General features: G+C 37.4%; 1 protein-coding gene across 1 annotated transcript in view; it reads left to right on the plus strand.

Annotated features, from left to right (window-relative positions):
- Positions 1–14,275, plus strand: part of STPG2 (sperm tail PG-rich repeat containing 2) — a 579,581-nt gene that overhangs the window by 192,231 nt on the left and 373,075 nt on the right. Inside the window, 1 exon segment of the mRNA XM_069094391.1 lies at positions 9,431–9,590. Within this exon segment, the coding sequence (XP_068950492.1) occupies positions 9,431–9,590 (160 nt within the window).

A 14,275-nucleotide genomic window follows, 5' to 3' on the forward strand; every position in this document is an offset into this window, starting at 1 on the left:
CTTCCTTCCTTCCTTCCTTCCTTCCTTCCTTCCTTCCTTCCTTCCTTCCTTCCTACCTTCCTTCCTTCCTTCCTTTCTTCCTTCCTTCCTTCTTTCTTTCTCTTTCTCTCTCTTTCTTTTTCTTTCCTTCTTTCTTTCATGTTTTATTTTTTTCTAATTACAGATAAAAATAGTTTTCACATTTAATTTTTATAAGATTTTGAGTTGCAAATTTTTCTTCCTTCCTCTCATCCTCCCTCTCCAAAATGGCAAGCAATCTGATAAAGGTTATAGGTGTGCATATAGATGTAAATATGTTAAACATATGTATACATTGGTCATGTTTTTAGAGAAGAAACAGAACAAAAGAGAAAAGCCACAAAAGACAAAAAACAACAAAAAGTGACAATAGTATGCTCCAATCTGCATTCAACATATCTTGTTTTAAACTGAATTAATGTGATAGCCCACATTTTTTTTTTCTCATGACCATTTAGTTCATAATTATTTTGATCTGTTTAGATTACGGTCAATTTTCAGTCTTTGAGAATTCTGCTGTGTGTATATCTTTAGACTAAAAGTAAAAGAGTTTGCAATGCCAAAGAAATGCATAGACAGAAATGGATTTCATTGTGATAATTGTCATTAAAGTGAGCATGACATTACTTATTAGCCCAGTAATAACACTGCTACATCCATAGTCCAAAGAGATCAAAGAAAAAGGGACCCATATGTACACAAATAATTATAGCAGTTCTCATTTGGTTGGTTCCTCTTGAAGCCTCTGGTTTACAGGCACGGTCATGCTTTCATTGTTTTCCAGACTCTGTTTCTGACCTTCTGGACTCTTTCCCCCATGGTGTAACTTCTCTCTTCTCACTCAATTTTCAGTTTCCTTTTTATGTGTATCTTTTTCTCCCGTTAGAATATAAGCTCTTCAGAGTCAGGTACTGGCTTTCTTTTTGCTTTTACTTGTATTCTTGGTTTTTAATACAGGGCCTAGTCTATAATAAGTGCTTGATAGGGCCTTGTTGACTGACTACTAGCCTAGAAACATCCCAGGTATAAGAGACTGACCATTAGAAGCCTGGCTATCAGCAGATGGATTTTTTTGGGCTCAGAGACCTAAGAAGCAGGCAGATATCCATAATGACTCTCAGTTCTCTGGTAGGCCTTTTTCTCTTTTGCCCTGATGATGGTAGTGAAGCACATTTTGTTTTTGTCTTTGTTGCCTTGAGTGCTAGGCATACAGTAGGCATTTAATAAATGTAGAATAGGGAGTATAGTTTATGTTCTTCAGTTTATTTAACACTGGGATGTGGCATTTGTGTGCTCATTGGTCTTGCTTGTCTATAGAGAATGGACCTTTCCATACAGAATATTGCCGTGAAATATTTGTTTTCAATGTAAATGAAAAGAAGCTGAAATGCTTGTTAAACTTTTTTTTTGTCTTTTTGAAGGAGGGAAGGCAGGGCATTTGGGGTTAAGCGACTTGCCCAAGTGTTAAGTGTCTGAGGCTGGATTTGAACTCAGGTCCTCCTGACCCCAGGGCCGGTGCTCTGTTCACTGCGCCACCTAGCCGCCCCTCAAGTTAAGCTCTTAAGTAATTGAAAAACCAATAATGGACCTAGAGAGCTTCTGTGGAAACAACTCTCCCTGCCTGTGGTCAGGTGGCATCACCGTATTGGTTGTTTTTACTTCAAAGCTTGACTTTGTTACGAGGGCAGATTTCTTTCTGGGGTCAGCATAGGTATGATGCAGAAATGATTCAGTCAATAAGCATGAAGTGTGCTAGGTGGCCAGGGAATACAAAGACAGTTCAAACAGGGACCTCAGCTTCAGAGAACTCACATTCCACTGGGCAAGGCAATGTGTAAGTAACTTAGGTACATCCACTGCAAATAGAAGGTGATGTCGGGGAGAAGGCAGTGGGGCGGAGGGGAGTTGGGAAAGGGCCTCTTGCCGAAGGTGGGATTGGAGCTGAGTCTGGAGAGAGATCAAGGAAGCCGGCGGATGGAGGTGAGGAAGAAGAGTGTTCCAGGTACAGGGTGGGATATGGGAGCAGCAGTAAGTTGGCCAACGCAGCTAGATTATAGATGATGTAAAGGACAGGAAGGTGTTAAGATGTCTGCAAGGTAGAAAGGGACCAGGTCATGAAGGGCTGTACAGGTCTAACTCCATAAATTACATACTTTGAAGAAATGTTATTATATAGATAATTGTTACCACCACTAGTGATATGTATCTTGTGAATATTAAATGTTGTAAATGTTTAAAATGGTCTCTCTCACCTTGAAAAATAGTCTTCCAGTTATAGCCCATGGAGTGAAATATAAGACTGTTCTAATTTTTCTTCCCTACTGACCAAGGTTTGACTGATTTCGGTTGTCCTCTAGAAATTAGGTTAACGTCTAAATAATAAGGAAGAGGAAAGGATTTATCCATAGATGTGGTATGTCACTTAGACTAATTCTGGTTTTACTGTTTTGTGCTTATCCAGGATGTCATTTAGTTTAAACACTTTTCTCATCAATGAAAAGAGATCTCATGTGTTTTATGAAGCCTAGGGACATTGTTATATAATGATACTTGATTAACTGGGATGACCATCATTTGAACTAGATGAGTGCTGAGAATGCAGAATGATAATGAACTTCAGGTACTAAGAAATAAATGACTTTGTTATTCATGTTATTGTTCTGAGGAAATCCAAGTAGTAGGCGTGTTTCCATGTTTAATAATCCTGATAAAATGAACATAATAATATTTTCAAAAAGACTTTGTGTAATTTCACAAAAGAAAATGTAGCATACATGTGTCAATTTAGAACATTTTTCCGATTAGTTTTCTAGCAACAAAATAGGTTGTGTAAGAAAAGTATATTTTAAGATTGCTTTATTATTGCCATTTCAAGTGATACTGTACATCACCTTTTCTTTTTTATTGTATAAATTTTAATGGTGGATAATAAAAGTTCACAGTGATTAACATTATTTAACTTGCTACTGACTAATCTTATTTCTAGAAATGTCAGATGAATAAAAGTGCATGACCTACACGCCTTTTAGCAAAAAATACATTTTATGTTGCATTTCATTTTTACTGAAGAAAAAATGTCAAAAGATATCTTTTCATTAACTTTCAATGAGAAATGAGAAAAGATGGGGCAAAACACTGGGTGATTCAGCAATAACTCTTCATTTCTTAGGAAAAAATGTTTATTTTGTTAACTTGAAATTTTACACACTAAATTATAGGACTGCTGAAAACAAAACGAATCTTTGTATGATTTTGCTCAATATGCTAATGCATATGAAATATAATGATCCACAGATATTGAGACAAATATTCTGATGTAAAAATTTTATTTCTATGGGACTAAATTAATCTTTCAAAAATAAATGACCAGGCTGTTTCACAATACTGCTCACTCTTTTACAGAAAACCCTTAAATGACTTTGTCTTTTAATACATTGTGTGACAATTGGAAGACCAATAAGAAAATATTAAAAAAAATTAAAATGTTAATATATCTTTCTCCTGGGAAACTCATTTTATATAAGAATGCATTTAAATTTTGTTTTCAAGATTTATAGCATTACAATATTATCAGAAGCATCTCAGATCCATGCCCTCTGTTCTGCTCATTTTATATCTGTTGAAATTGTAGGTACTGAATGGTTCAGTAAGGGAAAAAATTAGCATCAGGTATTAAGGAAGTAAGGCATCATGATGTGATCTGCATATCAATTCCACTGATAGGAAAATTCCAATCTAAATCCAAAGTTATCTGTACACATTGCTGAGTTGAATATTTTTGTCATCATTAGTCTCACCTACCTCCTCCCAGGGCAGCGAGGTAGTTTGGTGGATGGGGCACTGGTCTTCGAGCCATGAACAGCAGTTGTGTCCGACTCTTTGTGACCCCATATCGGATTTTCTTGGCAAAGACACTGGAATGGTTTGCCACTTCCTGGTCTAGTCAATTAAGGCAAACAGAGGTTAAGTGATATACCCAGGGTCACACACCTAGTGAGTGTTTGAGGACAGATTTGAACTTGGGTCTTCCTCACTCCAGGTCCAGCACTGTATGTCCTGAGCCATCTAGGTGCCTCTTTAAGAGTTATGAATACCTAACATCAGATTTTGCCACAGACACTTTTTAGCATAGTGACTAGGCAAGTCACTTGTTCTCTGTGTGCCTCAGTTTCCTCAGCTGTAAAATGGGAGTAATAATAGTAAGGATCAAGTGAGATGATATATGTAAATTGCCTGGACAGAATAGGCACTTAATAAAAGCTTTCTGAGATGGAAATATAATCAACTCCCTATTATCAGTTATCAGGAAGTCCATTTATCTCCCATTCTCTTTTTTTGTTCTGTGATTCTCATGCCTGAAGGAAGAACTCAGACAGGTTTGTGGTCAGAGATGTAGTTCCCTTCACAAGAGAAAACTTGCAGAGGAATGTCTTAGAGTTCAACCAGCCCCTGTCAAGTAATCTTTTCCTTGCTATGGAAAGGATGAAGGGAAATTCTAAACCCTTGATTCTGATACTTCACTTAAGAGAATACAGTTATGGCCCCTGCTAGAGAAGATGTTAAGATGAATGTTTAATAGTACCTTGGGGGATTGCCTGTAATTTTAATCTGTTTCCTTCATTACAATGATAGCTAAAAGTGCTGACATACAGCTGTAATGATAAGGATTTTAATGTTTTGCATAAATAAATGAGCAAATCATTTCTTTGCATTGCTTTTGATGTTCTGCTTATTCTCTTCCTAGCTCTTCCAGTAAAGCCTCTTCTGGATTCTTTATCTGGCCTTGGGGATCAGGTTAATTAGACTAACAATCATTTAACTTCTCTGTGCCTCAATTTCCTCAGTTGTAATGGGGGGTGGGTGTCAGATATGATTTCTTCCAAAGGCCTTTCATTGGCCTATGTATTGTTCAACTTTTAATACTCCCATACTGGCTAGATGACAATAACCTTCCACTGTCTTTCTACAGGTTTTCAATGGTTTCCTCAGGAAGAAATCAATCTGTTTGTTGGATTAATGCGACAAAACTCAAAAATGTTTTTTTCAAGTATACCTCTCTCTTCTTTAAAATTGCTCAAGATGCATTATTTTTCTATGTGTTTTGCTACGGGGCAACTGCAGTGGGTGAGTGCTGGGTCAGACCAGGCTGGTACGTCACTTTCAAGATTAGAAGGGAAAAAGTGGCACATTGTAGCCTCTATGTGAAAAAAGGAAAAAAAGAGGAAGATTGCTTAACCAGAACAGGGAAAGACCATTAAGAGCAAGGGAACCCTATCAAGCAAGACACACAGCCTTGATTCAGTTGAGCAAGCCTGCTTTGCCTGACTTGTCCACCATGGCCCACCAGTCAAGTCTCTTGGGGCAGCTGCGGTTCCTTATGGCTTTTTGTTTGATGCCCAGACTCCTAGGAAGCTCCATCAGTGACCTAAGCCTTTAATCCCCTGATTGTTCTGATACCTGTTAAGGATAAGAACTGGTAGAGGACTCAGACGGATATTCCTTCTACCAAATGCTGCTCCTGAATGGCAAAGTTCAGAACATTTTCCAGGGGACCATCCACCACTTAAAGGGTTGGGTTATTTATTGGCAACTCTGATCTTAGGGATGCAAGAAGCCTGGCATTGGCATCATGACCCAAAACTAGACCATAAAGAAGGGGGAAAAACATAAAACAAGTGATATGATGTCCTCCTTAAGGAATGATGAGAAAAGGCCAGAAATCTCAGCCCCTGCCTCTCCTCTCACTCCCGGAAGGATGGACTTCTGCATATACACGAGATGAACTTAAGCATGAGCAGAACCAGGAATATCAGGGCTATAAGCCCAAACCTGGACTCTGCCCCTCCCCCCCAATATGTCTATATCTACACACACACACACACACACATATGTATGTTAAACATGTTAATTTGCCTCTGTCCACTTACAGTGGATAGAGTGCTGGGCCTGGAGTCATGAATTCAGATCTGGCCTCAGACATGTACTAGCTATATGATTGTGGGCCGTCACTTAACCATGTTTGCCTCAGTTTCCTCATCTATAAAGTGGGCTGGAGAAGGAAATGGTAAATTGCTTCAGTATCTTTGCTAAGAAAATTCCAAAGGAAGTCACAAAGAGTCAAACATGACTGAAACGATTGAATAGCAACGATAATTAAGCTCTATTTTTTTGACCAATGGATTTGATGAATGTAGAACTTTCTCAACTTTAGTTTCTGTGAAGTTATTCCCATATATAATAATCCTTTAACATGAGGAAATTTTCTCAATACATTTTCTTGAATATCAAAAGAAAGAAGTTACAGTTTACAACTTCTACAGTGAATGTCCATCTTGGAGTTCATGGGAGCTACTGCAATCATAGAATGCAAATTAGTTCCCTTTGTTGTAAAATATTTATTTTTTCTTGGACTTTTCCCTAATACTTTAAGCTCTCATACTTGTTCTTTGATATCAAAATTGCTTCTTGTTGAAATAATTACGTTCCAAAAGATTAGGTCTTTCTGAAAGACAGAAATAAATGGATTCTAATAACAGATAATATTTTTGGTGAAATATCTTTTTTAACACAAATTTGCAGAAAATATAAAAATTTCTATGTGAAGTGTATCCAGGGAATCAAATCTAAATAAACCATTTAAAAGATTTTCATTGAGGTCAGGATCTTTTAAAGGACTAAATTCTACATGATTGTAATGTATATGGTATTTGATATTTAGTTGAGAATTATTGTTGTAATTATTAATATCCATGTTGGTCTGATGTTGATTAAAATTTTAATACAACAGTAGGGCATTAAGGAGTTATAACAGATGGAAGGGTAAGCTTTTTAGCTTAATTGGAAACTATTAAACATGAAATGAACAGGTTCATTTTGCAGAATAAATAAAATATGTTCACAAACTCGTGAAGCAGGAATGGATGTATTAAAAATTGCTGGTTAGGGCAGCCGCAGCTCACATTCATACACGTGTATAACCTGAATATCCTTACGACATTGATGATAAATGGGAAATGGAGATGAGTGTTTTTACAGAGGTTGGACTATAGTAGGACAACCTTGAGAGCACATGGACTCCAAGTCCTCCTTTTACTCTGGTCTGCTTGCAGTTTTATGGGCAATGCACATAGCAAATAAGCTGACACATAAGTTAAATTCCCAATCTTGTATGCTCTGGAGGAAAATTGTTCTCTCTTTACAGAATTTTATAAAGCTTTTCTTTTTCAGAATTCTTCTAAGTAATTCTAGCCCCTTGCTTGTACATGGAGCCCCCAGAATAGCTACCTCTTCAGATCAATGACTGGAAGAATGGGCACACAATGTATACACAGGGAACGCATATAGCCAAAGGACGTGCAGGGAGGGAGACACGTGATCAAGGCATATGTGTGAAGGGGCAGCGCATGCCTCTGATACTGCAGGGCCTCTGATGTTATCTGCTGATGTCATTGGGCCACTTCCTCTGGACCTAATCACTAATGGACACCACTCTTTGCTGTGCTTCCCTTGGACAGTGCTCCTGCCTCTTCTGTTCCCCACAGCACTTCTTCGGTTAGTAAGCAAACATTTCTTAAGCACTTACCGTGTGCTGGCACTGTGCTAAGTACTAAGGATACAAAGGAAGGCAAAAACACTCCCTGGCCTCAAGAATCTCACTTTCTAATATAAATAACTAGTATATAGAAGAATCTGCAAAGAAGATGAAAAATTCTGGCAGCTGGGGGAGCTGGGAAGGGTCTTCTGCAGAAAGTGAGACATGGGCTAAGCCTTGAAGGAATTATGGAAACCAGGCAGCAGAGTTTTGTAGGCATAGGGGCAGCCCCTGCAAAGACAGGGACATGGGAGAGGTATTGTCTGATGAGCTCTAAGCAGGCCAGTGTAGCTGAATCATAGGGTGGGTAGAGCAGAGCAAAGTTTGAACCTGGGAAGCTAGGAGAGAGTTGGGTAATGATGATGGGTTATGCCAAACAGAGGAATTAGTCATTGATTCTGGAAGCAGTAGGTAGTCTCTGGAGCCCACTGAGCAAGTGTTCAGATGTACCCTAGAAGAGTGGAGAACAGGTGGGGGTAGTGAGCAAATTCAGTCAGGGAGATCAGTTGAAGAGACTCTTGCACTGGTTGAATTGAAAGATGAGGGCCTGAGCTAGCATTGTGGCTGTGTGAGTGGAGAAAAGGGAAGATGTATGAGAGATATGAAGGTAGGAATCATAAAATTTGGCAGCATGTTGGATATGTGCGGTAAGTGAGAGTCAGGACTTGAGGATGGCATTGGATTTGTGAGAAAGACACCCAGGTGACTGACAAAAAGATGGTAACCTTGACAGTAATGAGAATGTTGGAAAGAAGAGAGTTTGGGGTGGAAATGAAAATGAGCTTTTGGTGCAGAGAGAAGTGAGCTTTATGGAGAATGCTTTATGATTATAATAACAATATTGAGAAAAAAGCAGGGCTTTAGAACTCTGATTGCTACAGTGATCAACTGTGAATCCAAAAGACTGAAGACAAAATGCTGAGACATACATTTTCAGAAAAGGTCAATGTGGGAATTTATTTTGCTGGACTGAGCAGCTATGTATTGAGAACTTTATTTTAGAGATTTATTTTTAAATAACAGATAGATTAATTTAAAATATTTACATAAAAGATAATGAGCTATGTTTTTGGTTACATTCATTTTGAGATGCCTACAGAATGCCCAGTTCCAGATGTTCAGGTAGCAGCTGGTGATGTGTGATGTCCCTCGATAGAGTGTGTAACTGGAGAACCAGGATCATCTGCATAAAGATGATGATTGAATCCCTGGGATCTATGGAGACGGAAAAGAGGTCCTGGGACAGAGTGTCCAGGGTATCCCAGCTGTTTGCCTCCTGGTTATTGTTTCTGCCACATCCCTACTGTTCACTACCTCTAACCCTTTTATAGATTTCTCTGCTCGGCATGTCACTCTACTCATCTCATAGTTTTTGCTGATCAATGGTACTTGGTTCTAGCTTCAGGGATTCATCTGTTTAGGGCCACCAGCCAGCCTTCTCTGTCCTAGTCTAGTGGAGTAGATGACTAGAGGCCTCTTACTTAAGACTGACAGCACTTAGTGTCATCACTAAAGTGTCACAGAGTACCCCAGGTAACAGCTAAGATTAAATCTTTTCTTCTTATTTCATTTGTGTGAGGAGAAGATCATAGTCCTTTATCCCAGATAACCCTCTGATTGAGCTTTGACCAGGTCTAAATATAAATTTGAATCAGAACAAATGGTAATCAGAGAATAAGAGGTTGATTTTCTACCTCACCAGTCTTCATTCTTGCTTTTATCACATATGTCTGTGAACATCAGATCCTTCAACTAGTGAAAAACCTTGCTATGTATTATAAAATGCTTATGTATATCATTCCAAATTTCTTTTTTTTTCAGGATGTTCCACCACCAGGCCACTATGATGTTCAAAAATCATTTGAGAAATCATATGGCAAACCTAAATACATGCCACCTCGTACTTGCATGGCTAGAAAAAAGCATAACTCTTTCCTCAGTTCAGCCCCAAGGATTTTAGAGATAAAGGAAGATGGACCAGGTAAGTTCATTACATATATTTTAAAACAAAACTGTAATTTGAAGTGCTTTAGATGATTTTTTTCTTTCTCTTCTTTGTTTTTATGTTTTTTCATAAGTTGATTATTCAAGTAGTTTTTATTTTTAAATATTTTTTCTAATTACATATAAAACCGATTTTAACATTCTTTTTTATTTTTATTTTCAAAATTTCTTCCCCATCTCCTTTCCTCCCCCCTCCTTGAGAAAGCAAGCAATTTGATATAGTTTACATATTTTTGGTCATGAAACACATATTTTTATATTAGCCAAGAAAACACAGGCAACCCCCCCTCCCAAAAAATAAAGTAGAAAAAGTATGCTTCAATATGCATTCAGACTCCATCAGTTCTTTCTCTGGAGGTAGATAGCCCTTTTCATCATAACTCCTTCAGGAATTATCTTAGATCATTGTATTCCTGTGAACAGCTAAGTCATTCACAATTCATCATTGTACAATATTGCTGTTACTATGTGTAAACACAAGCAAAGTAGATTTAGTTATTATTTCTTGGAGTTTAGTTTCCAGTATTCGTGGCCATAATAATCTCAGTTTCCCAGACTCACACACACAGACAGACACCCACACACCCACACATATATTCACATGTATACATATTTTGAGGTGAGATATTGCCTCAGGTGTTCACTCATGGGAAGGTCTTTTTGATTTACTGGACAGGACTTTGGGTAGGCATTAAGTAGTCCCCCAGAGCTCTCCTGTTCTGGTGATGTATGTAAATGTTAAGGTGTGTAGCAAGATTATCAAGACAGTTGGAACCTTGTCTGTTGGATGTCTGTGCTAATTTCTTTATGTTTCTCTGCTTGTCTTTCTTGGGTAATATATCTTTCTGCATTGTTTAATTAAAATAAGGTTACTAACCTCTTTTGAAGCTGTCTCTCCTTTATAAAAGCAGATCAAAGAACCTGTAGTAGCAACCCACCCTGTGTGCTAGTGTGGTTGCTATTATGTACAATGTTCTCCCGGTTGTGTTCACTTTACTTTGCATCACGTTCATATAACTCTTTCTAGGTTTTTCTGAAACCATCCTGTTCATCACAGTAATTAACTTATTATTGTTATTATTATATATTATATTTCATATACATAGTATATATTATTATTGTTACAATGAATTATTGTACTTTTCAAATGTTAAAGAATATACATGTTTTCTATGTTACATTACACAGAAATGACTGTCAACAAGAAATGTGTTAGTTTTTTCTAGATAGATAGAAATTACTTCTTTAGGAGACTTGATCCCAGATTTTAAAATTATTGTTAATCACTAAAAGTATGAATTTGCCTGAGGACATTCTGCCGTTTTTATGTTACCAGAGAAAAATACAACTGCCAAAGCTGATAGAAAAAATTGTGTAATTCAATTTTTAAGTCTTACAATGTTATGGTAAATATATTGAAATATTGAATTTAAAGCCAATGAGGGATTTGCTCTTGGAATTGGGGGAAGGAAATAAGTTCAATGACAAAGACTTGATTTGTTTAAAGATTTACCTATCATTAGTTTGAGCATCTAAAACAAAGTCTTTCATAGTTATCATGCCAGTCTCGTGAGGCTGTTTTTCTGGGATGTTTTTAAGCTACAGATGAGGGATCTTGACTCTACTACTTATGACTTCTATAACCTTGAGAAAACGGCTTAACTTCTTTGGGCCCCAGCCTCCTCATCTGCACAATGATCTTAGGACTATCTAGAAAAAGAGATGTGCTTCCTAGGTAAAAGTCTTGAAAACAATTTTAAAGAAACTTTAAAATAAAATCAAGGACTAATAATGATCTCATAATCATTGTGCCCTTGTCTAAAGCCAAGCATGAGCAGCTTTCCAGAGGACTGCTGCTTTGAACAGCTTTAAGGCTCTGATTACATAGTATAGTGAACTTTCTATTTATTCAGCAGTAAATTAAAGCAACACATTGACAGAAATCAAAGACAGCATTCATAATGTTATGACATAACAACTTATCACTAAAGTGGCCACATAGTTTTAAACAAAAGATATCATTCAGTAAGTCCTTAACTCAGTCATCCTTACTAAGCAAGTCTCCTTAAGGGACATACAGTGCAAAGGTCAAAGTTCTCCACCCCAGGTCACAGTAAATCATGTCAGCATTAGGTACTGAAGAAGACGTCTTTTTATGTTGACTCAAGGCTGGCTCTCAGATTCCATGGTTCCTCTTCCATGGGTCCAGCTCCTACCTGAATCTACCCAACTGTCACCTAGATTCAAAGGCAGGAAGCTCTCAGCTCCTCATCCAGTTCCTCGTCCAGTTCCCCATCCAGTTCCCATTCCATATTGAAGCTCTCAGTGTCCAGTCCACCTCAAGTCCTTTACAGTTTCTGTTTCTGGAAAAACAAAGCTTAACAGAGCCACAATTATATTCATCCACATTGCCGGCACCATCATCATTTTACTATCTGCCTGTGAAATCAACACAGACACACCAACAAGGTCTGAGAACTTATCCTTACTGTCCCAGGACCTCCAAAACCCTCCTCCATGATTTCTGTAAACAGACAACCAGAAAATCCTCTTTCAGGGCTTCCAGTAAGGTCCCAGGGCTTCTGTACAAAGTATCACCAAAAAAAAAAATCAACACAAATAGAACAGACAAACAGAGGTGCCTGGCCACCACAAAGTTCCCCTTCTCAATTATGCCACAAGTGTTCTCTTCTCAGTTCTGCCCTTTCTCAGCTTGGGCTTCTCCTTATATATAGTTTAAGCTCCTCCTTGTTCTGCCCCTTCCTGTTGGGAAGTTCCAACAGGAGTTCACAAGTTGTGGGGTTCACAAGTTCTGGGCTTCACAAGTTCTATTTCTTAACGAAGACTTGATATAATCATGGGCAAGGATTAAAAGAAACTTGAACTGAAACGAGGTGCTAAATAATTAATTAGCTGAAACAAGGCGCTAAGTGCTTTGCTTGCCATTATGCCTTGTCATAGAGAGGAACCCCAGAGCATGTCCCCGCCCCACCAACACCACCAGATAGCATTGTAATTCAGTTAAGTTAGTACTTCAAAAGGAAAACATTGAATTGTAAATAAAATTTTTACAAAGTGTTTTACTATCATGTTATCACTGCACAGCTAAGTCATAACTATAGGTTCTTCATGAGATTTTATTGAAAAGGAATGAAATAGAAACTTATTTTCCATCAGTTTTAAATTACATATATATGTACACATCTACATCCTGCCAAGAAAATGAGACTGCCTGCAAAGACACTGATTCTCAGACATTGGGTTTATTTTTCCCTGTCTTGCAGGAATGGCAGCCATACTGCCAGCATGAAGGCCCATTTTTAGTTGAAATTTAATTTAACCCTTGTCACTTTCCCATCCCTCACTTCTCTCCCTCCAGCTTTTGCTACTTTAATCCTATTATGATCAGATTCAGTTTTCCTGGCATCCGGTACCTGAATTTCCTGATAAATTAATACCCCACACAGCCCCTTTTCATCATTTCTTCTCACCACAAGTGGTGCATAACATTGTTCAGCTTTAGGACAGCTCCAGCAACACAAATTCATGAACAGTGTTTCCTTAGTGGGCAATGATGAGCTCCACATGAATCTTTGGGTTAATCATACAGAGTACAGCTTAGTAGGATACAGATTTTACTTACCATACTTACAAATTAGTATGGTAATTTACTACAATGTATTATGTACCTATATCTATTCCACTGATCTACTACTCTAGCTTTTAGCCAGTATCACATTGTTTTGATAATTATTGGTTTATAATACAGTTTGAGAGCTGGTATAGCTAGACCACTTTCCTTAACATTTATTTCATTGATTCCCTGGATATTCTTGCATGTTTGTTCTTCAGGATGAATTTTTTTAAATTGTTTTTTTCTAGCTCTATAAAATGCTTTTTTTGGTAGTCTGACTGATGTGGTACTGAATAAGTAGATTAATGTAGGTAGGATTGTAATTTTTATTATATTGGCTCGGCCTATTCATGAGTAATTGATATTATCCAATTGTTTATATCTGACTTGTGAAAAATCGTAATTGTGTTCATATAGTTCCTGGATTTGTCTTGACAGGTAGATCCCTTTAAATGGAATTTCTTTTGCTATTACTTGCTGCTGAACTTTGTTTTAATATATAAAGAAGTGTTGATGATTTAAGTGGGTTTATTTTATTTCCTGCAACTTTGCTAAAGTGTTGATTATTTCAACTTTTTTTTTTGTTGATTCTCTAGGATCTCCTAAGTATACCATCATATCATCTGCAAAGAGTGAGGGTTTTGTTTCCTCTTATTCTAATTCCTCCAATTTCTTTTTCTTCTCTTATTGCTATAGTTAGCATTTCCAGTCCAATATTGAATTGTAGTGGTGATAATGGGCATCGTTGCTTCACCCTGATTATGTTGGGAAGGCTTCTAGCTTATCTCCCACATAGGTAATGCTTATGGATGGTTTTAGATAAATATTACCTACCATTTTAAGGAAAGCTCCATTTATTCCTATGCTCTCTAGTGTTTTTAATAGTAATGAGTGTTGTATTTTTCAAAGATTTTTTTCTGCATCTATCGAGATAATTGCATGAATTCTGTTGTTTATCTTATTTATAGGGTCACTTATATAATAGTTTTCCTATCACATCCTATGATTTTCCTATTTGAACCAGCCCT

Source organism: Petaurus breviceps, unplaced genomic scaffold, assembly GCF_028583685.1.
Source record: "Petaurus breviceps papuanus isolate PSGF00001 unplaced genomic scaffold, PetGlider_PUasm1.0 126, whole genome shotgun sequence".
Taxonomy (NCBI): Eukaryota; Metazoa; Chordata; class Mammalia; order Diprotodontia; family Petauridae; genus Petaurus; species Petaurus breviceps.